This window comes from Xyrauchen texanus, chromosome 7 (assembly GCF_025860055.1).
Source record: "Xyrauchen texanus isolate HMW12.3.18 chromosome 7, RBS_HiC_50CHRs, whole genome shotgun sequence".
NCBI classification, from domain to species: domain Eukaryota; kingdom Metazoa; phylum Chordata; class Actinopteri; order Cypriniformes; family Catostomidae; genus Xyrauchen; species Xyrauchen texanus.
This window is the reverse complement of record NC_068282.1, coordinates 2,800,415-2,827,641: the sequence shown is the minus strand read 5'-3', so window position 1 is coordinate 2,827,641 and position 27,227 is coordinate 2,800,415. Positions and strand designations below refer to the sequence as shown.

The following is a 27,227-nucleotide window of genomic DNA, read 5'->3' as shown; positions in this document are numbered from 1 at the left end:
TCTCTTAAGTACTAAAAGTTAGTACTTTTCAAAAGGACAATCACCTTACTGTATTGTGCATAATAAAGGTGCGGTTATGAATTATACAGACAGTAAGCTAAAAAATAACGACATAGCTCTGGTCTCTGTGAATACAATCGAGACAATGCTAACTTTAGCTGCATTAGCCATGGAATCAGCTAACAAGCACATTCGGAAAGGCGATTTGCAAACATTCACAAAATATAAAGTGCGATACATCTTCAGGATATAAAGCTGGAACACGAACAGTTGGTCTGATCCATGCTTGAGAATCAAATTTTTCTGCTTTATATTGACACTCATTCACAAAGAAGTCCGGTGTAAAATGAGTTGCACAAACACACATTTTTGTATGTTTTGGGGCACATTTCTTTCAAAAACAAAATTGTCCACTCGTCTTCAGTGGCTCTGATGCCGGAAGTACATGAAGACTCTTATGTTCACTTTTACAGCAACAACAGAACACTTATGAGACGTTATTCTTCTCACTGTATCTGCTCCAGCACAGAAATAATGGCGGACTGTGTGTAGATCACTCAGGGGAGGAGCTATGATAATAGGGTGGAGTCTGTCAGCAGTCGTGGGCGTGGCCTGCTCTAACGTGACATCACTTTAGAGCCGAAATGAAAACCGTTCATTTTGACACACTGTTTTTGATGAGTAGAAATATAAGAGAGGAGTGGGTTGACTTTTAACATTGTAGGTTGGTTGTGTACACACACTGCCGACTCACATTTATATGTACAAACACCATGTAAAAGTGAAATTTGCATAACAGGTCCCCTTTAAAAATAATAAAGTTGAACCCCTCACATTTATATCGTCGGAATATTTTTTTTCCCATACATATGATTCTAAAAAATGTGCCTGCTTACAACATTTCACATTATTTTACACTCATGCTAGCCTTGCCTTTCTTTCTGCACTAGCGCTCGCTAGCGTCACAGCTCACGTTTCTGATGGAACAACAGTGAAATCAGATTAGCTTAAGCCACTAAATGCATGGAGTTTGATCCCATTTGAGGGATGACAACACAGCATATTAGTTTGAGTTTCAAAGGTGAATGAATCAGAGAAAAGGGCTAGAGATGTAACAAAAAAGGTCTTAGCCGATCGCAGCTCATAAGCTGATTTAGTTTAGAGGGCATGACTCCCTTACAGTGATCTGACACCGTTGTTAGACATGGAAGGAGAAAGTGTTTATGAGCCAAAGCAGATTTAACCGACAGGAAGGTGTGGTGGACCATGGTATCCATGTTTTAATCTCGTAATTGGAGGCTAGCGCTGAAAAAATACACACACACTAACCCATATAAAAGACCTGACAGCTGTCTGTGAGGATGTTTTCCTTTATAAAAGTAGTTTAGCTGTACCATAGTAACTTACAATCACCATCGTCAAATACTGTGGATATTACATGGGACAACAAGGTATTTAAAAAAAGCTTGGTATTAGCGTCATGGTAGTTTAAAAATATTACCATAGAATCATGTAGGAAATTTTATGGTTATTGTGATGCAGTGGCGGATTTAGGCATGGGTGACATGACATTTTATGTCGTAATATGGTACTATTTTTTAAATTATTATTATTTGTATTTATTTATTTAATTGTTTTGCTAATGGTACCATAGTATTAACATGTTTTATTTTTTGGACATGGTGCCATGCTATTACCATGTTTTGTTTTTATTTTATTGTATTTTTTTGGACATGTTTTTTCTTTCTTTATTTTTCACATTGTACCATGGTATACAACTTTTGTTTTTTTTTTTTTTTTTTTTTTTTGGACGTGGTACCAAGGCGTTACCATATAGATTTTTTAGTGGTGCTTGCCAAAGGCAAGGCATCACTATTGTTCTCTTGCATACTTATTATTCTTCTTTTTATTATTATTATTATTCCACACAAAGTTTGGCGCGCTACTCCTCCCGCAGCTTTTGTCACAGACCACCCCCGTGTGAGGCGTCAAATCATGTGGCTCATTGAGGAGAGGTGTGCTAACTCTTTTCTAAGCGATCGGGTGTACGATGTTCGCACAGCGGTCAAAAAAGTCCCATTGACTTAACATTGCGGAATGTTCAGAAATTTAAATCCCAACCGACGTTTTCACACACACAGACAAAAAGGGCCTGTCAGCCCTGCATATCTCTCTCTCTCTCCCTCAGAGGATTTATATTATCAAGCAGCCAATAAGTAATGACCTAAAATCTTTATAGCCACACCCTAAAATGCTAAAAACGTGCTAGCATCATGCTAACACATGATAGCATCGCCTTGCGAAGTGCTAAAACATGCTAAAAAGTGCTAGAAAAATGCTAACACATGCTAGCATCTCCTAGCGAAGTTAAAACATGCTAAAAACGTGCTAACATCATGCTAACACATGCTAGCATCGCCGAGCGAAGTGCTAAAACATGCTAAAAACGTGCTAGCATCAGGTGAACACATGCTAGCATCAACTAGTAACGTACTAAAACATGATAGCATCATGCTAACACAAACATAACACCTACATGCTACCATCATGAAAAAAACATGCTAGCAACATGTGTTGTATTGTTGCAACATGCTAGCAACAATAATGACCATTATTTTAGTGCTTAGCAACAAATTAGAAAATGCTATTTAACGAGTTTTGCCACGGCAAGCACCACTCACATTTTCTTCAGAATCTAGATCTAGTTTATTATTATTATTGTAATTTATTAATTTTTTACCTGGTAAGATGGTATTATTATTTGTTTTATTTTTGCACATGGTGTCATAGTATTATTATGCATTATTTATTATTTTTTTATCATAGTACCATGGTAATACCATTTTTTTTTTTTTTTTTATGGTATTACCATTTTTTTTTGATTTTGGACATGGGTATTATCATGTTTTTTTTAGTTATTAATTTTGGGCATGGTACCATGTTATTACTGTGTTAATTATTTATTTATTTATTTTTTATTTATGTTTTTGGGCCTTGTGTCTTGTAGTACCATGTAAATAGAAATAAATAAATTCAAAGGTTTTTATATAACTATTGTTTACCATCCAAAGCTTAGTTTTTAATAATAATAATACATTACATTTTTCAGTATGAATTACCTATAAACATGTTGTCATGTTAGAGTCCTCTTTTTAACATTTCCACCCATCATTTTCTCAAGTCTATATGCCTTACCCTTATTCTGATTGACATGAGAAAAAGTTGAGCATGTGGGATTCCACTCGTAACCCTGTGGTATTTGGGCAAACGGGTCTGATCAGATACAAAGAGACACATATCATATAGCGCTGCGTGTAGGAAAAGGCCGGGTGGAAAGGCAAATACTAAGAAGAGCCTGGGGACGAGAAGCCTGTCAACTCGCACAAGACATCAAACGATGCCGAGCAGCTCTCAGTGACGGATCACAAGGGCTTGCTTTTCCTCGGGACAGTCCCAGCTACATGACTAATGTTTGGGAAGGGGTGGGGCACACACACACACACACACACACACAATGGCCATACAGATGAATTGGCTCCTTCTCATATAGTGACAGATACACATATAGATTACTATACAGTAAAATCAGCCAGTGTTGAATTCACTCCTACAGAATTGAAGGAATAGTACACTCAAAAGGAAAATCTGGTCATCATTTACTTACCCGCCAAACCCGAATGTGTTTCTTTCTTCCGTGGAGCACAAAAGGAGATGTTAGGCAGAATGTCCATGCTGCTCCTTTCCATATGCAGCCTGATCTCATTATCATTCATTTACATGAACAGTCTGTACAATGAATTGGACTTCCAAGCGCTACTTATGAGCTGATTGGTTGAATCGTTTGTTTTAACCAGTTCACTTGCACGAACTATCGAACGAATCGGTTCACGTGAATATTTTAGATCTCGGTTTGCTCAGATCAAAACCCCAAATAACATCTGTGTGCAAAACAGACATGTTACCAACACGGCAGATCACATGATGAATTCAATGAGAAAATTGGTAGATTTCTGTTTGCCATCACTGACATGGTGGAAAGTGTATATTTAGACTCTTCATGCTAATATATACTTACTAAAATGTACTAAACACGGTTATTCCATCAAAACTAATACAGAAACTGCTTAACCTTGGACTCGGACCCACTTTATGCAACTGGATACTGGATTTTCTCACTGGCAGACCCAGCATGTGCGAATGGGTAAAAACACCTCATCCTCTCTGATCCTCAACACTGGCACACTTTCGGGAAGCGTGCTGAGCCCACTACTGTACACCCTGTTCACCCATGACTGTGTAGCCAGATACAGCTCCAATTCCATCTTAAAGTTTGCTGATGACACCACCATGATAGGCTTGATCACAAACAATGATGTGATGCTGCAGAATGGTGCCAGAGTAACAACCTCGCTCTGAATACCTCAGACGTCTGAGGAAACTCGGATGTCCACAGCAGTCATGACCAGCTTCTACAGGTGCGCTCTTGAATCCATTCTCACTGGAGGCATTATGTCCTGGTACAGCAGCTGCTCGTCACAGGACAAGACTGCTCTGCAAAGGGTGGTGAAAACAGCTCGAAGAATAATAGGCACACGTCTCTCCTTAATCCAGGAAATCCACTCTAAACGCTGTCTCAGGAAAGCTGCAAGCATCATGAAGGACTCTAGTCACCCTGCACGAACATTTTTCTCTGGGAAGTGGATCAGGTGCATCATAACACACTCTTCAAGATACAGGAACAGCTTCTACCCCACTGCCATAAGACTGTCATCTAAGACTGTTACATCTAATGCATAACTACACATACACACTTACTATAATGTAACACTAATTTCAGAACTCTTACCATCAACCTTTTTGCAGTATTATTTCTGTTCAGCCTACAACACACTTATATGCACATATATACACTCACCTAAAGGATTATTAGGAACACCCGTTCAATTTCTTATTAATGCAATTATCTAATCAACCAATCACATGGCAGTTGCTTCAATGCATTTAGGGGTGTGGTCCTGGTCAAGACAATCTCCTGAACTCCAAACTGAATGTCAGAATGGGAAAGAAAGGTGATTTAAGCAATTTTGAGCGTGGCATGGTTGTTGGTGCCAGACGGGCCGGTCTGAGTATTTCACAATCTGCTCAGTTACTGGGATTTTCACGCACAACCATTTCTAGGGTTTACAAAGAATGGTGTGAAAAGGGAAAAACATCCAGTATGCGGCAGTCCTGTGGGCTGAAAATGCCTTGTTGATGCTAGAGGTCAGAGGAGAATGGGCCGACTGATTCAAGCTGATAGAAGAGCAACTTTGCCTGAAATAACCACTCGTTACAACCGAGGTATGCAGCAAAGCATTTGTGAAGCCACAACACGCACAACCTTGAGGCGGATGGGCTACAACAGCAGAAGACCCCACCGGGTACCACTCATCTCCACTACAAATAGGAAAAAGAGGCTACAATTTGCAAGAGCTCACCAAAATTGGACAGTTGAAGACTGGAAAAATGTTGCCTGGTCTGATGAGTCTCGATTTCTGTTGAGACATTCAGATGGTAGAGTCAGAATTTGGCGTAAACAGAATGAGAACATGGATCCATCATGCCTTGTTACCACTGTGCAGGCTGGTGGTGGTGGTGTAATGGTGTGGGGGATGTTTTCTTGGCACACTTTAGGCCCCTTAGTGCCAATTGGGCATCGCTTAAATGCCATGGCCTACCTGAGCATTGTTTCTGACCATGTCCATCCCTTTATGGCCACCATGTACCCATCCTCTGATGGCTACTTCCAGCAGGATAATGCACCATGTCACAAAGCTCGAGTCATTTCAAATTGGTTTCTTGAACATGACAATGAGTTCACTGTACTAAAATGGCCCCCACAGTCACCAGATCTCAACCCAATAGAGCATCTTTGGGATGTGGTGGAACGGGAGCTTCGTGCCCTGGATGTGCATCCCACAAATCTCCAACAACTGCAAGATGCTATAATATCAATATGGGCCAACATTTCTAAAGAATGCTTTCAGCACCTTGTTGAATCAATGCCACGTAGAATTAAGGCAGTTCTGAATGCGAAAGGGGGTCAAACACAGTATTAGTATGGTGTTCCTAATAATCCTTTAGGTGAGTGTATATATTTACATTACACATTAATATATGAGTGCATATATGCATACTCATTTTACACGACATATTCTCCAGGGGCGGGGCGGGGCATTGCTCTATACACGTGTGCACTACACATTCTCTATGCACATCGCTTTATTGTGTATGCTTATGCAAATTTTCTGTCTGTCACTTCCTGTTTGTCTTGCTTTCTTTGCACATGCATGTTGTCTCAGTTTTGCGAGAAGCACCCAAGTATGCATTTCATTGTTCTTTGTACTATGTACTCTGTGCACACGACAATAAAAAAAGCTTTGACTTTAAAACTTTTTTCCCTCAATTTCCCCGTTCCATCTCGGAGGTCAACATCCTCCTCCTCTGCCGTGTGAAGGAAGCAGACTTTTGGAGAAGACCTTTGGTCCTGGAAAGCTCTGGAGAACATTGAAGACTTTTGGGAGCCGCTTCACTACTTACTTTCCAAGACTCGAGCAGCTTAAAGGGTCATGAGGGGGCTGCAGGATGGAAATCGAATTAGACGATTTTGCTTGAGGGAGCTGTTCGCCACTCAATAAACTCCCACACGTTGGTTTTCTCTCACAATCTCTCTCGCGTTCTCTTTTTGTCTCCCAACGTCTCATTCAAAAGTCCTTCCTCCCCAAAACAAATCCTCCTAGTTTTGCCCTCAAAGTCTTATTTTTGTCCTTGGCATTACAGTTAACACAGTTGGTTAAGAAAACATTCAATGCATTTATTTATTCTAATGGTTGTACTTACCAAAGCAAGCATCACTATTACAGTTTCACCAACCCGGTCTCATGTTAAATAGTTATAATAGTACGATTTAAAATATTTTTTATTGATTAGTTGGTCTAAAAGTCGCACCTTTTCCTGCGAGAAAAGTCGTACGATATCTTTTGATTTCGTCATCTACAAATTTTTGGTAGAAACTTTTCATACAACAATAGTTTTTGCCATCTCGTACGAATTATGACTGTGTTGGCTAGCTAAAATTTAATGGCTGTATTGTATTGATTTGAACTTCTGTTTGTTGATTGGTTGGTCTAAAAGTCGTACAATATCTTTTGATTTTGCCATCTCGTACGGATTACGGATATGTTGGCTATCGGAAATGTAATGCGTGTTCGCTGTCCTTTTCTGCATATCGTGCCGCTGTTTTGTGGTCCATTCTGCATTACGCTGCGGCTCATTTGAGCTTATTGCGGCCTATTCAGCCCATAATCGTACGGATTATGTCTATGTTAGCTATCAAAAATGTAATGCGTGTATTGAATCAATTTGAAATTCTGTTTGTTGATTTGTTGGTCTAAAATTGTTACCCTTTCAAACAAGAAAAGTTCAACAATATCTTTTGATTTTGCAATCTTGCACGATTATTCTACGTTGAACTATGTTGGTTAGCAAAAATTTGAAATTCTGTTTGTTGATTGGTTGGTTTAAAAGGCGCTCCTTTTCGTACATGAAAAGTTTGGTGTTCGCTGTCCTTTTCTGCATATCATGCCGCCATTTTGTGGTCCATTCTGCATTACGCTGCGGCTCATTTGAGCTTATTGCGGCATATTCGGCCCATTTCGCGGCCGACCCACTGGCCTGCTCGGTTCTCCCGATGGCCAATCCACCCCTGATCAGCCCCAAAGTGCATCGGTGCACCGGGAAAATACCCGGTATGCCAGATTACCAGTCCAGCCCTGATTATGACTATGTTGGCTAGCTAAAATCGAATGGCAGTATTGTATTGATTTGAACTTCTGTTTGTTGATTGGTTGGTCAAAAAGTTGTACCTTTGTGTACGAGAAAAGTTGTGTGATATCTTACGATTTCGTCATCTCCTACAAATTACGACTGTTGGGTAACACAAATTTGATGCCTGTGTTATATAATTTTGAAATACTGTTTGTTGATTGCTTTGTATAAAGTTGCATCTTTTCAAGAATAGTTGTATGATATCTTACGATTTTGCAATCTCGTACAAATTATGACCAGGGAAGAGAAATCGGCCTGGGATTTTACACAACAACTGGCACAAAAATGTAGCAGGTGGGGGAGTTGGGGGTGTTCGCTGTCCTTTTCTGCATATCGCAGCGCCGTTTTGTTGTCTGTTCTGCATAACACGGCGGCTCATTTTATCTTATCGCGGCCTATTCGGCCCATTTCGCGGCCGACCCACTGGCGCGCTCGGTTCTCCCGATGGCCAGTCTGCTCCTGATTGGCCCCAAAGTGCATCGGCCCACCGGGAAAATACCCGGTATTCCAGATTACCAGTCCATCCCTGATTATGACTATGTTGGCTAGCTAAAATTGAATGGCTGTATTATATTAATTTTAAATTCTGTTTATTTATTGGTTAGTCTAAAACTCTTACATGAGAAAAGTCACATGATATCTTACGATTTCTTCATCTTGTCGAATTGTTACGATTATTCATGAAACTATATAATTTCAGAGACAGAGCAAGCTAATACATTTAGTCATGTATTTCTTTCTTTCAAATATCGTGCATGGATAAACTGCGCACAATAACCCCAGGAAAGTGTATTATGAAATTAAATTCGGTCCATTATTTTTATGTTCAATTAAGCAGAAATGTAACATCTTGTGTCTCAACCCCCCTCTTATGTCCTAAAGGCAGAAGATTGCTAGCTTGTGTAACAGTCTTTATGCAATTATCTGTGCCCCAGACAATGTGGCACAAGTTACTGGAGTACAAGAAACTTAAATGCAAGCCACTCTCGTTCAAGCATATGTATTATCAGTCACAGACAAAAGTGGAGCACTTCAAGTAATGCAGGTTATGTGAAGTGTGCAGAATAGTTTAGCATTTTGTTTACTGCTATTATAGATGTAATCAACTATAGCATCATCAGTTGTAAATACAGTGCCAAGAATTATGTGTCGAGGCGTTGTAGTCTCGCCACTTGGGATTTGACTCTTGTAGGACAAGCTTTGCATTATCCACAGTTCTGTGTTTGCCATAAGAGTGAGTGGGATGAGCAAAATCGGTTACGCTTTACAAGAAGGTTCCATTTGTTAGCATTAGCTAACAACACTAGTTAACATGGACTTCCAATGAACATTATTTTACAGCATTGTTTAATCTTGGTTAATGTTAATTTCAACAGATATTAATACATTGTTAAAATCAAAAGTTGCAAATGTTAAGGTTAGTTAATGCACTATGAACTAACAATGAACACCTGTATTTTTATTAACTAGCATTAAAAAGGCTTACATAATGCATTAGCTAATGTGAACGAATAGGACCTGATAGTAACTTGTTACCGCTAGAACGTTTTACTCACAGTGTGAGTTATTATATATCGCAATAAAGGCAATTTACAGTATATCCAGTTATTTAAATAGTTTACAGTTAAAGGTACTTCATCATTTTATCTTGAAATTGATGTATGCAAAACAAAACACAAGATTATTCATGACAAACGAATAAGTCTTGCATAAGTGCAACAACAGCATAAAATAAAAAATAAAATAACAAAAATTATTTGTTTAAAAATTTATTAAAATGAATAAAAAGGAAAAATAAAATCATTTTATATTAATATTGAATATTAGTTGAATTCTATATTTAGCCACCCCATGTTTCCGGAAATGGAAGCGTAGCATAGTTCTAGCGGGAAGACTAGCAGCTGTACATCATCGCACCATTATCTGGGTAACCCCTAGCCAATCACATGTAAGCCGTTGCTTTATAAGTCTGCTCACAATCTATCACATTGCGGTTTCAGTGCGCTAACACGGCAACCTCCTCCACCCCACCACCACCAGTTGAGTCCCGTCCGGTACAGGGGTAGGCTCCTCGCCCCTGCCTCCTATCATCGGCAAGATATGACGATTCCGAGTACTACAACTTCGGACCGCCAGACGGGGACTACGTCAAAGAGAGACATTACTTTTCTGTTTTATATTCATCAAATAAATGTCATCTTAATTTCACTCAGTCTGCGGGTCTTCCTGCTAGAAGTCTTTTTCCCATTGATTTATTTTTTTCATAGGGATTTTATAAAGTAAAGAGTTCTAAGCCATGAACCAAACCAACCATCTCTGAGGTATATCACAATATTACAAAGTTTGATTCGAAGCAAAAATTATTTTGAAAATCAGGCATAAAGACAAAGATACAAGACTGCGTACTTAATGTCTGCAATCCCATAATACATTGCAAATGATGTAATCAAATAAAAAATGACAGGAAAATATTGAAAAGTTCTTGAAACCATATAACCCACTTTGAAGTGGGTTTTGCCACTGAACGCACCCCCAAGTCTCTGTGATATTCTGGTCTCTAGATTTGGCTTAGGTCCCTTCTTCAGTGTAAGTCTATGGGATTTTTTGTCTGTTTTATTTTCCACCACGCATAAATCGTACATCTAATCACTTAGAAACACCCCAAGCCATAATGTATGAGCAATAGTAATAGCTTTGTCTCAGCACCACTTATTAGCATCTGTTATAAACTAGAGTTGGGGTACTCGAGTCCTGACGCTGACTACCACCCCTGGAGTCACGAGTTTGAATTCAGGGCGTGCTGAGTGACTCCAGCCAGGTCTCCTAAGCAACCAAATTGGCCCGGTTGTTAGGGAGGGTAAAGTCACATGGGGTAACCTCCTCGTCGCGATTAGTGGTTCTCGCTCTCAACGAGTCACGGGATAAGATGCGCGGATTGACGGTCTCAGAAGCGGAGACAACTGAGACTCGTCCTCCGCCACTCGGATTGAGGTGAGTGACCGCACCACCGCGAGGACCTACTACCTAGTGGGAATTGGGCATTCCAAATTGGGATAAAAGGGGATAATAAAAAGAATTGGACTTGACTAAGGTGGACTCAAACTCAACATTATTATAAATGTTATAAACTCATTTTTGAAAGCCTCATCTCCTCTTTTCAGAGCTTTGACTGCATTTTACTGTTGAATTTTAGAGTGGTATAGTTCTCCTCTTGGGAGTGTAGTTGAGTCAAAGCAGACCCCGTCAAGATGACTGCTTCCTCCAGGATCGATGCTTTAAGATGAGCACTCTGCCGTTTTCTGAAACTCCAGCTTTAATCATTCTGAAGGGGAAACATCACTGCTAGTTTGGAGTGTCCTTTGAGTGTAATATGGTGCTTTGGAAGCATTTGTCCTTGCTTTCACATTGCATTTGTGTATGTGTGTCTCCTTTTCATTTTCCAATCCGTGACTTTATTCGTACTGCAGGGTGTGTGAGCAAGACTTTGCAAAAGATTTTAATTTAGTTTTCTTCCTCTCTCTCCTCTAATTGCCATTTCGGATTTTCTATCAACCCCCCATCCTCTAAAAATCAACATAAATGGCATGTGAGCCCTTTGATGACCGTGTAATGAGAAATGAGGAGCGAGAGAATATTGGGAATTTTTGATGGATTGTCTGAAGTGCCGCCCACTGTCTGTCTCTCTCTTGCACCCGTTACTCTATTCCTCCCGCCCCTCTGAACACATTCCATCTGTTGTCTCACAAAAAGACGGCGACTGGGCCCGATTTCAGAAAATGCCCCGCTTAAATTCACCCATGCTCGCTTTACGACAACAACTTATCCACATTATGGTTTTGATTTATTGGAGAAATTGTTATTCATCATAGCGAGTAGAACCAGTGAACTCAGTGTAATGCCATTAATGTGCAGTAGAGAAAATGACTATAATGACAATGACTTCAAAGGAGGATAATTAGACAAATACTGTATACTTTTGGAAGAAAATGGCCATAGCACAGAGTTTGTTCACCCAAAACCCTCATGTTGTTCCAAGCCTGTAGGACCTTCTTTCTTTCGTGGGACTTAAAAGGAAAACTAACGTAGAATGAAAGCATCAGCACCATTCACTTTTTTATTGTATGAACATTCTGCCTTCCTTTTGTGTTCGGCGGAAGAAAGAAACTCATACATGTTGGTACAATATAATAGGGAGGAAATGATGACAGGACCTTTAACCCTTTAAACTCTGAGGGTATTTTTAAAAATGTCCTATTTCAGTGGCATACCCCAAATGAAAGGCTTATATAGTTATATAACAGTTATAACAGTGAAGGTCAAGTGTTTGGTATCATTGTAATGAAAACTTTCCACTTTTGTAATTATATAGATTATGATACATTATGATACTAGGTACCTGGGTGTAAATAATGTGGCTCAGAGGCTTTTGTTTTGTTATCAATCATGTCTCCTGTAAAGTTTTGTGTTGATTCAACAAAGCAATCAAAAGTTATAGCATTATAAAAACAATTTATCCAAGTGTCCAAACGCCTCTCCAAACAAATAAAGCAGAATACTTGTACGTAACTAATTAAACATGTGACTTAAGGTTTGCATAGCATGGAGACATGATTTTAGCAATGAGATTTCAAAGAATGAGTGCCATTTGACTTAATGAGTCAATGTACTTGGCGCCATCTCCTGGTGGCCATATGTAACAGTCACCAATATCATGTCTCTCTGCCCAAATATGGATGATTTTTGCACTGATCTGAACCCAATCCAATTGGATTTTACATTTATGCATTTTACATTTATGCATTTGGCTGATGCTTTTATCCAAAGGACACAATGATGGTGGCTGTGGGGATCGAACCAGCAACCTTCTGATTAACAGTTATGTGCTTTAGCCCACTACGCCATCATCACTCTAATCTCGTTTCAGCCAGATTGCAAGATCCCAGATAGCCTGATGCTTTGTGCACATTGTGCTTCATGACAATTATCTAATTATCTAATGAGCTTTGCATCTGATTATGTTGTGTGTGGGCTCGTTTGAAAGATAATCAAGTCCTCTAAGTAATGGTATGTGATCATTTATGTTCAGTTTATTTTTCGTAAAGTTATATGCAAAAACAGAGCATATAACCAACACCTGTTCGCATGAAACATATATGTCAAAGACTCGCTATATTTTTGTCTGTGAGTTAAACAAATAGACTGGTCGATTGGACTCTTTGAGAGCTTTCCAACAACATATGACACATGGCTTATGACTCATTATTGTAATCATAAAAAACATCTAACTCATCAAATATGTACAGTGCAATCTTTTTTATAAATGATCAGGTTTGTCTGAACATTTCAAAGCACTGGTTTAGTTTTGGCCATAACACCTACATGCATTGGAAAGTAGAGCTTCTAAGCTTTCAAACGATACCTATTTTGCATTGGTCTAGACTGTAGTTATTAATATACTGACAAACGTTTTGTTTCTGTTGCAGCAAACCGAATGCACAGCTGAACTTGATCAAGTTGCACCAGATGCGTAACTTGCGTTGTGAATAGGCCGGTGAATCCTAAAGTGTCTAAATCATTTATATTAATACATCTCTAGCATTAAGCATAGACAACACAGCAACAAAGGATCAATACTTCAATATACTCATTTGCTATTATTTCATTAAAGGAATATTCCGGGTTCAATTCAAGTTAAGCTCAATCGACAGTATTTCGACAGTACTTCCATTGTAAGTGCCTCAGTGTAACATCAAATTGCTTTTTTTTATCCAACAAAAGGAGGGATGAGTTGAAATGCATTTTTGTGGTATTCAACATTATGCCACAAATGCTGTCCACTGAGCATTACTTGTAATGAACCTGGAATATTCCTTTTATTTCTTTAATTGACACATTTATGTGCACACGCTGGTAGCACTCCAATGTTATGGTGGGGCAGTTGTCACGGTGATTCTACCAGCCCCATTTGAAGTGGGGGGTAATATATTTGTTATGAAGAATGTTAAAATTGGGCTCAGATCGACTTATCCAATCACAATGGAGATTCCTTCCTATCCTTAGAATACTTGAGATTTTCTGAAATGTCAAATGTGATTAAAATGAATAGGAAATGGTGCATTAATTTCTGAAGTAGTTATTTTGAATGATCTTAGATTGTTACTCAAAAAGCACCCTGCTGTCTCAAAGATGTATGCATAAGTTGACATATTTGTAACTGTTGACCCTACACTCACCTAAAGGATTATTAGGAACACCTGTTCAATTTCTCATTAATGCAATTATCTAATCAACCAATCACATGGCAGTTGCTTCAATGCATTTAGGGGTGTGGTCAAGACAATCTCCTGAACTCCAAACTGAATGTCAGAATGGGAAAGAAAGGTGATTTAAGCAATTTTGAGCGTGGCATGGTTGTTGGTGCCAGACGGGCCGGTCTGAGTATTTCACAATCTGCTCAGTTACTGGGATTTTCACGCACAACCATTTCTAGGGTTTACAAAGAATGGTGTGAAAAGGAAAAACATCCAGTATGCGGCAGTCCTGTGGGCTGAAAATGCCTTGTTGATGCTAGAGGTCAGAGGAGAATGGCCCGACTGATTCAAGCTGATAGAAGAGCAACTTTGCCTGAAATAACCACTCGTTACAACCGAGGTATGCAGCAAAGCATTTGTGAAGCCACAACACGCACAACCTTGAGGCGGATGGACTACAACAGCAGAAGACCCCACCGGGTACCACTCATCTCCACTACAAATAGGAAAAAGAGGCTACAATTTGCAAGAGCTCACCAAAATTGGACAGTTGAAGACTGGAAAAATGTTGCCTGGTCTGATGAGTCTCGATTTCTGTTGAGACATTCAGATGGTAGAGTCAGAATTTGGCGTAAACAGAATGAGAACATGGATCCATCATGCCTTGTTACCACTGTGCAGGCTGGTAGTGGTGGTGTAATGGTGTGGGGGATGATTTCTTGGCACACTTTAGGCCCCTTAGTGCCAATTGGGCATCGTTTAAATGCCACGGCCTACCTGAGCATTGTTTCTGACCATGTCCATCCCTTTATGGCCACCATGTACCCATCCTCTGATGGCTACTTCCAGCAGGATAATGCACCATGTCACAAAGCTCGAATCATTTCAAATTGGTTTCTTGAACATGACAATGAGTTCACTGTACTAAAATGGCCCCCACAGTCACCAGATCTCAACCCAATAGAGCATCTTTGGGATATGGTGGAACGGGAGCTTCATGCCCTGGATGTGCATCCCACAAATCTCCATCAACTGCAAGATGCTATCCTATCAATATGGGCCAACATTTCTAAAGAATGCTTTCAGCACCTTGTTGAATCAATGCCACGTAGAATTAAGGCAGTTCTGAAGGCGAAAGGGGGTCAAACACAGTATTAGTATGGTGTTCCTAATAATCCTTTAGGTGACTGTATATCTACACTATATCTCTGTAACCAAGTGTGGGGTAAAAGGCCCCCTTGCACTTTTATTTTATTTTATTTTATTTTATTAAATACATTTTTAAAACGAATTTCTTTTCACACAAATGATGTCGCTCCATCAATGTTCAACGAAAAATAAATAAAATGTTCTTCTTCAATCTTGATACACTTTGTGACTTTGAGAAGAGGTGCCTTTATAGCCCTATAGTACCCTAATAGTGATGCCCGCCTTAGAAAGTTTCGATAATTGCCATTCTTCCATCCCTGTCCGCAGCTCATTCACACCATCAGCGTTGTCGACCGGGACGAGCCACAATCTGGACATCGATTCTATTTCACACTGGCACCTGAAGCATCCAACAACCGGCATTTTACACTATGGGACATCAAAGGTGAGAACTTCATAACATCTTAAAATGATAACGTCAAATTTAATTGAATTACTGAAAATGTTATTTTTGTGTAGCTGAAGATGAAATCTATGAACAGGAATGGAACGGCATGCATGTGTATTATTTTCAGGAAAATGAAAACAATAACTGATCAAAATGGACCATGAAAAGTTACAGATAAATGCTTATTTGTAGTGCAATCTTTGGTTTGAGCAAATATTTGTGGCGCATTTACAAGTACTTGAACAAGACTTTTCTATAGTCTCCATGGACTTGTCCAAAGACATCTCACATTTGACCCAATTGTGTCAATGACCTGGGCTCAGGTGTGTCCGCAAAGGAGAAATCGATATTAATAAAGAAGTCTTTCCTTTTATTCTCTCCTGTTGGACCGTTCTGGGACTTCATTCCATCTTAAGGTGAGATAGACATCAGGCAGTTTGTCGAGTCTGATTCGCAGTTGGAAAATAAAAAAAAACATAATCCGAGAAGAGGGAGCTACTGGAAAGCAGTTTTACACCATCTTTGAACTGAACTTCTCCAAGTGAACACCTAATCTCTCTCTCTCTCGGAGTTTCTCGTATGAGGGATAATCGGATGGATACAGCTCCTCCAGGATGTTTCGGTGTGTGAGGTGTCGTTAAACTATGATCAAAGTTTATGTGCACTTTTCAAAGACCAGAATAAGTTACAAAAATAACATATTTTACTGTATGTCAGACTTGACAAATGTAATTTTTCACGACCGCTCCCAAGAGGTAGTCCACATTGTCGCCTACCATCACCTTCTGTTGTAGCATCTGTTGTTTGCGTCAGGAAAGGAGAAAGTGTTTAAATTTTCTTTCTAATTCATATTCATGTTAATTATTTTAATATTAAGATTTTCTTTTTTTTATTATTTTTGCAAACTTGGAAATACTACAATAAGGTTGTGTACGGTATGTTAACATTAGCTAATGCAATGTACGGTATGTATTCATCTTGGTTCATTTCTACATATACTAATACATTTTAACATTAGTTAATGTATTATGAACTAACAGAAACCAGATAAATACAGTGGCAAGAAAAAGTATGTGAACTCTTTGTAATTTGCTTTTTTCATCATTAATTTGTCATAAAATGTGTCACAAGTATTGACAAACACAATGTGCTTAAGATGACAACACACAAACAGGTATAATTTTTTATATCTTTATTGAACACATCCCATTAAACATTCTCAGATCTGTGGAAAAAGTAAGTGCACCCTTGGATTTAATAACTGGTCAATCCTCCTTTGGCAGCACTAACCTCAACCAAGCGTTTCCAGTAGTTGCGGATTAGACCTGCACATCGTTCAGATGGAAATTTGGACCATTCTTCCTTACAGAACTGCTTCAGCTCAGCCATATTCATAGGATGTCTGATTGTGAATTTTAAACTCAAAATGTTTGAGTGCTTTTTATAAGTCGAAGTAGCTCTAACCCACACCTACAATTTCGTTTCATTAATTGGGCCCTTGGGATTTACTAAAATTTTCCAACTAACACTGTGTATGTTTGAAAGATACATTCAATATATGCAGGAACATTAAAATAATTTGTGTCTTATTAGTTAAAACAGATTGTTTTCATTGTTGAAAATTAGATGAAGATCATACCGGATTTTAAGACAATTTTATACATAAATTGCAGGTAATTACAAATGGTTCACATACTTGTTCTTGCTACTGTATACTAAGATTAATTATTATAATTATTATTTTTTTTATTATTATCCAAAATATTTTAATTATCCATCAAGAGGTTTCGGGACCTGCAGGCATTCTCTGTTAGCGATACATGCCTAGAGTTCGGTCTGGCTTACTCTCACGTGATCCTGAGACCCTGGCTGGGCTATGTGCCCAAAGTTCCCACTACCCCTATAAGGATCAATGGTGAACTTGTCAGCACTGTCTTGGGAAGAGGCAGTCCCAGCCTTGTCGTTGCTGTGTCCAGTACGCATCTTGCGTATTTACTTGGACCGTACAGAGAGCTCTTTGTCTGTTTTGTGGGACAGCAGAAGAAGGCTGTCTCCAAACTGAGGATTGCTCACTGCATTGCGGATGCCTTTGCTTTGGCATACCAGGCAAATGCGCGCCCTGCCCCCTAGGAGTACAAGCACACACACTGGGAGTGTGGCATCCTCCTGGGCAATGGCGAATGGCTGTGCGCACTTTTTACTAGGCACACGGTAGCCTGCCTGACTTTGCAATGCCGATCCGCGTAACAAAGTTCAGCTGGTTGTGGCATTTTGTATAGGGACCCCTAGTGTCACTATATCGACACAATGTTGAGTGAGTGACAGATAGGGAAAGTCTTGGTTACTGTTGTAACCTCCGTTCCCTGATAGAGGGAACAAGACATTGTGTCCCTCCTGCCACAACACTGAACTACTCGCTGAAATGGCCAGGACTCTACATGAATGAGTGGTTGCTTATATACCCGTATGTCCGGGGGAGTGGCATGCGAATTCCTTCACATTGACCTTCTCTGAAATATCAGAGGTGATTGGGGCTCCCAAGTTCCACCCCTAGTGTCACTACATCGACACAACGTCTTGTTCCCTCCATCAGGGAATGGAGCTTACTACAGTAACCAAGACGTTTTGAATCGAATCAAAAGTCTTTGAAAAAGTGAATCAAATTGATTCGCATTCAACCCAAAGATTCTTATCATTGCCCACTACATCATGCACTGTGAATTACGCGATCGTGTCGCTCACCCTACACTCTCAAACTTATTCTGTATTTATTTTTTATACAGTATGTATATGTATATATGTGTATGTATATACACTCACCTAAAGGATTATTAGGAACACCTGTTCAATTTCTCATTAATGCAATTATCTAATCAACCAATCACATGGCAGTTGCTTCAATGCATTTAGGGGTGTGGTCCTGGTCAAGACAGTCTCCTGAACTCCAAACTGAATGTCAGAATGGGAAAGAAAGGCAATTTTGAGCGTGGCATGTTTGTTGGTGCCAGACGGGCCGGTCTGAGTATTTCACAATCTGCTCAGTTACTGGGATTTTCACGCACAACCATTTCTAGGGTTTACAAAGAATGGTGTGAAAAGGGAAAAACATCCAGTATGCGGCAGTCCTGTGGGCGAAAATGCCTTGTTGATGCTAGAGGTCAGAGGAGAATGGGCCGACTGATTCAAGCTGATAGAAGAGCAACTTTGCCTGAAATAACCACTCGTTACAACCGAGGTATGCAGCAAAGCATTTGTGAAGCCACAACACGCACAACCTTGAGGCGGATGGGCTACAACAGCAGAAGACCCCACCGGGTACCACTCATCTCCACTACAAATAGGAAAAAGAGGCTACAATTTGCAAGAGCTCACCAAAATTGGACAGTTGAAGACTGGAAAAATGTTGCCTGGTCTGATGAGTCTCGATTTCTGTTGAGACATTCAGATGGTACAGTCAGAATTTGGCGTAAACAGAATGAGAACATGGATCCATCATGCCTTGTTACCACTGTGCAGGCTGGTGGTGGTGGTGTAATGGTGTGGGGGATGTTTTCTTGGCACACTTTAGGCCCCTTAGTGCCAATTGGGCATCGTTTAAATGCCACGCCTACCTGAGCATTGTTTCTGACCATGTCCATCCCTTTATGGCCACCATGTACCCATCCTCTGATGGCTACTTCCAGCAGGATAATGCACCATGTCACAAAGCTCGAATCATTTCAAATTGGTTTCTTGAACATGACAATGAGTTCACTGTACTAAAATGGCCCCCACAGTCACCAGATCTCAACCCAATAGAGCATCTTTGGGATGTGGTGGAACGGGAGCTTTGTGCCCTGGATGTGCATCCCACAAATCTCCATCAACTGCAAGATGCTATCCTATCAATATGGGCCAACATTTCTAAAGAATGCTTTCAGCACCTTGTTGAATCAATGCCACGTAGAATTAAGGCAGTTCTGAAGGCAAAAGGGGGTCAAACACAGAATTAGTATGGTGCTCCTAATAATCCTTTAGGTGAGTGTATATTGTGCCATAAAATTCTAATATATTGTTTCTATATAGTAAACAACTTTAAATCAATAGTTTAATATTTTTCACTAGATTTTAATTCGATTACGTCACTCTATATGCTTCATGGGATTGCAGTTCATTCCCTCATTAAAGACTTTAAGTACACAGTCTTGTATCTTTGTTTTCTCGTCCAATTTTCAAATACATTTTGATTCAAATTAATGTTGTGATTCACCTCGTGTTTTAATTCCTTTGGAAAAAACGAATCGGAAAAATACTTCTATCCGGAAGACACGCAAGTTTGAGATGCCATTTACTTGATAGATGTAAAACGGGAGGTGATGTCTCTCTCTTTGGCGTAGGCCCCGTCTGGCAGTCCGAGGTATTTGTACCCGGAACCGTCATGTCCTGCCGGAGATAGGCGGCAGGGGCGAGGAGCCTACCCTCCTGCGGGACAGGGCTCAACTGGTGGTGGTGGGGTGGAGGAGGTTGCAGTGTTAGCACACCGAAACAGCAACGTGATAGATTGTGAGCGGACTTATAAAGCAATGGCTTACGTGCGATTGGCTAGGAGTTACCAGCTAATGATGTGATGATGTACAGCTGCTGGTCTTCCCGCTAGAACTACGCTCCACTTCCATTTCTGGAACCAAGATGTATTTGTCGAGCTGTGACGTAAGCTAAAGGCTATTAGGTCAGTATGTTTCACCCCAGCTTTCCTTTTTCAATCTGAAATATTTTAACGCAGGAAAGTAAATTGCATTCGTCAAAAAAGTGACTAAATATTCGCAGGGATTAAAGACGCCTCCAGATAATCAGACTAAGATATCTCTAATATATATATTCTTTATTTCCATTTTGCTGTTGTGTCTTTTTTTGTGGTTGTTTGGAGCTGAACGGCATGCGGTGTGTAAGTGTATGTGACGCATGACTAAATCAAGACTGATGTGACAGGATGGAAATGTCAGCTGAGAGAGCCATCGAAATGTCAACGGAGCATGTTAGGGCGACTGAGGGCCACACAAACACACACGTGCATGCTTGAGCACACAACACTCTGTCTGATATAGAGACTCTGCACACACTATATGCATACTTACCTAATATATAGTATGCAAAAAGCTGTATGCCAAATGTGAAGGATGTGTGAATACTTAGTATTCATGATACAGAAGGTGATAAATACTGGATTGCCTACTGCATCTGGTGAGATTTTGAAGTGCACAAACAGACTCTTTACTATCCTATTAAAGCCACAAAGGCACTTTTATGTAGTGTATGTACATGCATCATATGAGATTTGTCGAATTTGTTAAGTTTTTCTGAAAGTCATAAAAATTCCCACCAAAGTGTCCAATGGAAATGACACCGATGGAAAGGACATTTTTTAATGTTTTTGAAATAAAATGGAAGACTCCTTTGTATTGTTAAAGCTAATTTAACAGCTAACGTTTTATGTATCCTAAATACACACAATTAAATTATATTTCCACACTTTTTGCTTAATTTTTACAAAATATACAGCTTGATTGGAAATTACGCTCAATAAAAAATGATATTTTCCTTGATTTTTAATTGTTTTCTCTCATATTTCATCTCAAGCATGCTCTTCACTGACACTTTTATCCACTTTGTTAACAAGTACACTAATTTAAAAAACAAAAAAGAAACTTTATTGGAGGCAAAATGGTTCGTTTATTTCATTATTTGTGATTATAGCTGTAAACCAAAAATAATTTGTGCTTTTATAATGGATTGTCATAGTTTAATATTGAAAGTCTGGGTCTGGGACAAGACTAAAACATTTAAATCTATACATAAAATACATTTTTAAAGTACCAAAAATAAATAATGAAGTCCTGGTTAAAAGTGTCCAATTCAGTTTTAAAGTGATCTTCATATAATTTATCAATATTGGGTTATTTCTCACCAAAATCAAATGCCTTCAGAAGACTTAGAATATGATGCACGAGCTGCAAAGACTAATTTTTTATCCATTTAAGCTCTGAAGGTGTTTTTAAAGATTTCCTGTTTCAGTTGATTACACAGAATGAGTTTAATTCTGTGCCATTTGAGGCATCATTGAGTCTGTGTCGTGTTTTTGGCGCCATCTCCTGGTGGTCATATGTAACATTGTGCTTCATGTGGATTATCTAATGATCTATACATCTGATTATCTTGTGTGTGGACTCGATTGAAAGATAATCACGTCCTCTAAATAATGGTATGTCATTCTTTTTGTGAAGTTATAAGTAAAAACGCGGCATACAAGCAACTCCAACATTATTGTCAAAGACATATACTCAGCTATACTCGCTATATTTTTGTCTCTGGGTAAAACAAATTGGCTGGTTGTATTCTACTCTTTTACAGCATTCCACCAACATATGACTACATGTCATTATTTACTCACCTTGTGTCGTTCCAAACCTGTATAACTGTATAAACTCTGCAAACTAAAATGGCATCCCCTGCTATTCCCCACTCAAAAGAACACACTTTTTATCCTCCCATTCCTCTGTTTTCATGGACACATTTGTCACCTGTCGGATTGAATCTGTCACTTTTTCCGTTCAGCAGCGCAGTGTTGCGTTACATTCTCCCTCTGAGGACAGACACATGTTTTCATTATGGCAAACTTTTTAGTCTCCTGCAAAACTATTTTTTGTCATTGATGCAGTTGTCCTTTCACGATAATATTGAAATTTGCCTCTTACTTTGTGCTTTGAATGCCATTGTCAAGAGCTTTTTGAGAACGAAAGCTGTTTGGCATGTTGGGAATTTGATTGACGACTCCAAAACGAAACATCATTTGACTTTCATGTGGGACAGCTCGTCTGGAGTCCGTCAATAGCACAAGGTTGTTTTCACAGACATGCGTCTGATTCATTTTTCTCTTGTGCCACTAGCGTTTTCCTTGCCCATGTGCTCCCTCGTTGCCTGTTGCCGTGATTTTAGTCGCAAACAAACATATCGCACAAGCAGAGGGCATTGTTCATTGTTACTCTGTTTGTTTGGAGATGTTGTTGGCATTGGTGGTGTATTTTCTGTATTCAAAAGAATTTGACTGTTCCCATCTCAATTCAACTGACCCTTTTAGGGAGAAACATTACAACATGTTTCATATTGGCAAATATAGTTGCCCCAAAAAATATTTGGAAACTTGATTCATGTTTAAAAATGATTAATATAATATAATATAATATGCAACAGTTTAATGAACAGGCACATTAAAATAAATGAGCAAAAACTGAGTACGGTCATAAAAACACATGAAACTACTTTATTATGCGACCGATCAGAATCTGCCGTTGCTGGTTCAAAACAAATGATGCGTCCAAACCTCCATTATTAATTAAAAAATGTCACTTCAGGAATAGTATCACGGCTTGTGCTGTTTCGAACAAGTTATTGATAAACAAGGATAGACGGATGGATGTGTGTGTGTGTGTGTGTTTGTGTGTGTTTGTGTGTGTGTGTGTGTCTGTGTGTGTGTGTGTCTGTGTGTGTGTGTGTCTGTGTGTGTGTGTGTCTGTCTGTGTGTGTGTGTTTGTGTGTGTGTGTCTGTGTGTGTGTGTGTGTCTGTGTGTGTCTGTGTGTGTGTCTGTGTGTGTTTGTGTGTGTGTGTGTGTGTGTCTGTGTGTGTCTGTGTGTGTGTGTCTGTGTGTGTTTGTGTGTGTGTGTGTCTGTGTGTGTCTGTGTTTGTGTGTGTCTGTGTGTCTGTGTGTGTGTGTGTCTGTCTGTGTGTGTTTGTGTGTGTGTGTCTGTCTGTGTGTGTGTCTGTGTGTGCGTGTGTCTGTGTGTGTGTCTGTGTGTGTGTCTGTGTGTGTGTGTGTGTGTCTGTGTGTGTCTCTGTGTGTGTGTCTGTGTGTGTGTGTGTGTGTGTCTGTGTGTGTGTGTGTGTGTCTCTGTGTGTGTGTCTGTGTGTGTGTGTGCGTGTGTCTGTGTGTGTCTGTGTCTGTGTGTGTCTGTATGTGGGTGTGTGTGTGTGTGTGTCTCTGTGTGTGTGTGTGTGCGTGTGTCTGTGTCTGTGTGTGTGTCTGTGTGTGTGTCTGTGCGTGTGTGTCTGTGTGTGTGTCTGTGTCTGTGTGTGTGTCTGTGTGTGTCTCTGTGTGTGTCTCTGTGTGTGTGTGTGTGTGTGTGTGTCTGTGTGTGTGTGTGTGTGTCTGTGTGTGTGTGCGTGTGTCTGTGTGTGTGTGCGTGTGTCTGTGTGTGTGTGTGTGCGTGTGTCTGTGTGTGTGTCTGTGTGTGTCTGTATGTGGGTGTGTGTGTGTGTGTCTCTGTGTGTGTGTGCGTGTGTCTGTGTGTGTGTCTGTGTCTGTGTGTGTCTGTATGTGGGTGTGTGTGTGTGTGTGTCTCTGTGTGTGTGTGTGCGTGTCTCTGTGTGTGTGTGTGCGTGTGTCTGTGTGTGTGTCTGTGTCTGTGTGTGTCTGTATGTGGGTGTGTGTGTGTGTGTGTCACTCCCAATCAGAGGTGCTGTCAGCTTTCTGAAGATCAGCTTTCTCAGTGGAAAAATAGCGTCCAAGCGGGGGTATTTCTCCCTATTTCGCGGTAGCCGCACAAGAGTCGATCACTATAGAAACCGCGATGTCCTCCACCGTTTTAAACAGTACCCATTGTGTAATTAATCAGTCTGTTGTGTCTCTCAGCTGTGATGAGCCATAATACTGAAGTTGTTAGTTTAAAGTCATTTAAAGCTATTTCCTAGCTTTCGTAGTGTAGTAGTAATACAAGCGATCACGGAGCGTTGTTCTATGTAAACACTAGCTGACGCGGTTTCTCTTCGCGTCACCAACTGGCTCATATTACACACAAAAATGATCTTTTGCCACCACCTGCTGGATAACATATGTAATGTAAAAAAAACAACCACTCTTGCACTGCTCTTACACTTTAGTTTAGAACGGCAGGAACACAAGCGGAGTGATACACACACAGTGAAGCGTCCGAGTGCTGATGGTGTCAGACCACCAGTGCTCATGGAACATCTCTCGTCCAATCAGATTCGAGGACCGGAACTAACTGTGGTGTGTATATATATATATATAATTTTCATTCATGTAATGTGAAAAAAGTGCTTTATTGTTTACATTTCAAAGTACAATTGTATAGATAAATCATGATCATGTGTTAAACTGAATATAATATAATATAATAAAAAACAACAATAAACAAGTTGTTATTCACCGAACATTTTGCAGTGAATGTTGTGGTCACCATTCACTCTCATGGTAAAGAAAAGAGCAGCTTTTACATTCTAGTATAAGAACACAATACTTGAAGGTTTATGTGTTAACATTATTTATCTGCATTACTTAACATGAACTAACAATAAAAAATACCATTTAGGTTCATGCTAATTGCAACATATCTTAATGCATTTTTAACATTTAAAGTTAAGTATATGTTAAACTTAGAAAATGTCTTATTTCTAAAGGAACAAGATTACTTTTAAAAAAAAAAATGCTTCAAAAATCATATTAATTGTTAGTTTATGATACTGACAATAAATACATTTACTAATGTTAACAAATAGAACCTTATTGTAAAGTGTTAGGAAACGATAGACATACAGGTTTGGAACGACATGAGGGTTAGTAAATGATGACAGAATTTGAATTTTGGGGTAAATTATTCCTTTGGATCTTTTTGATCCATGCATTACTAAATCACTTGAAACTTAAAAGTAATCATTTTTTCCTCTTAAAATTGTATTTTGTGTATATTTGTTTATTTTGAAAGAGCTGCACATCAATCTACTACAGTACAGAAGATGGTAGTAAATATTCCAGAGGTACTTTCATCAGCCATTTTGAATTTATGATGTCATAAATAAAGCACACAATGACATCCAAAGGTGAAAGTCATATAGAATTATGTGTAAGCATCAAAGGTCATGACCTATGTAACATCACACCCTGATTAGATGAAAATGGCTTTTACAGCTCTAGTGGACGTCATGTGTTATAAGTCTCTTTATATCTAGACACACTGTATTTACTGTATTTACTGCTGTTTGTAGGAACTGAGCTGTTGTTTGATTATGGTAATGATTCCATTCCTGATATTTTTCTGTGATAGTGTTTGCTGTATTTATGAGAAGGAGAGTGCCTTTGAAAGAAGATTTACGCATACAGTCAAGACACAATGTCATAGTGCTTTTACTCAGCAACAAGAAAAAACACCTCGTCTCTGTGAACAGGGGCGCACGTGACAGTGATGCATGTCCTGTATGATGGATCGCTGGTGTGCCTGTATGCAAGTCCATTAGTTGAGTTGTTGCATTAGTTTTTCAATGTATTTCGCTGTTTGTCACTGTTAGTCGTATTCATATATCTGCCGTTTCAACGCTGGACTGTAGAAGCAATAGGGCAATTCTACGGAACTTTAAAGTTGCATTGTTGTTGCTATCAACTTGAAATAGGCTCAATTTGTAAAAGAATGGATCTCACAAAATCTGTCAAGAACATGTCTTGGTCATATTTTGACGAAATACGAAGCCTATTTTGAAGCTCACAGTATGCAAAAAATATAATACAACAATTCTCATTCATGCATAGCTGATTGGTTTTTATTTTTATTTTTATTTTTTTTTATCGTATTTTAAAAAATTTTTCATTTAATTGTATTTTTTTTATTTTTATTTTTTATTATTTACATTGTATAGTGCATTTGTAAAGTGCCGTTGTAAACATACATTAATATTTCTATTTTTGAATGGAATTTAATTTAACCGTTTAACCAAATGTAATTAATTAGTGGTGCTTGCCAAAGGCAAGGCATCACTATTGTTCTCTTGCATACTTATTCTTCCTCTTTTTATTATTCCACACAAAATTTGGCGCGCTACTCCTCCCGCAGCTTTTGTCACAGACCCCTGAGTGAGGCGTCAAATCGTGCGGGTCATTGAGGAGAGGTGTGCTAACTCTTTTCTAAGCGATCGGGTGTACGATGTTCGCACAGCGGACGAAAAAGCGGTCAAAAAAGTCCCATTGACTTAACATTGTGGAATGTTCAGAAATTTAAATCCCAACCGACGTTTTCACACACACAGACACCAAAGGGCCTGACAGCCCTGCGTCTCTCTCTCTCTCTCTCCCTCCTGATTTATATTATCAAGCAGCCAATAAGTAATGACCTAAAATCTTCATAGCCACACCTTAAAAACGTGCTAGCATCATGCTAACACATGTTAGCATCGCCTTGCGAAGTGCTTAAACATGCTAAAAATGTGCTAGCAACATGCTAACACATGCTAGCATCTCCTAGCGAAGTGCTAAAACATGCTAAAAACGTGCTAACATCATGCTAACACATGTTAGCATCGCCTAGCGAAGTACTAAAACATGCTAAAAACCTGCTAGCATCAGGCTAAGACATGTTAGCATCAACTAGCGAAGTGCTAAAATATGCTAAAACGTGCTAGTATCCTGTTAACACATGCTAGCATCGCCTAGCAATGTACTAAAACATGCTAGCATCATGCTAACACAAACATA

At 39.3% G+C, this 27,227-nt stretch overlaps 1 protein-coding gene across 1 annotated transcript in view; it reads left to right on the top strand.

The window, feature by feature from the left end:
• The window catches only part of LOC127646767 (cadherin-22-like), a 144,344-nt gene that overhangs the window by 96,126 nt on the left and 20,991 nt on the right, over positions 1-27,227 (top strand). Inside the window, exon 9 of the mRNA XM_052130634.1 lies at positions 15,594-15,711. Coding sequence (XP_051986594.1) covers positions 15,594-15,711 — 118 coding nt within the window. The remainder of the gene's footprint in view (positions 1-15,593; positions 15,712-27,227) is intronic.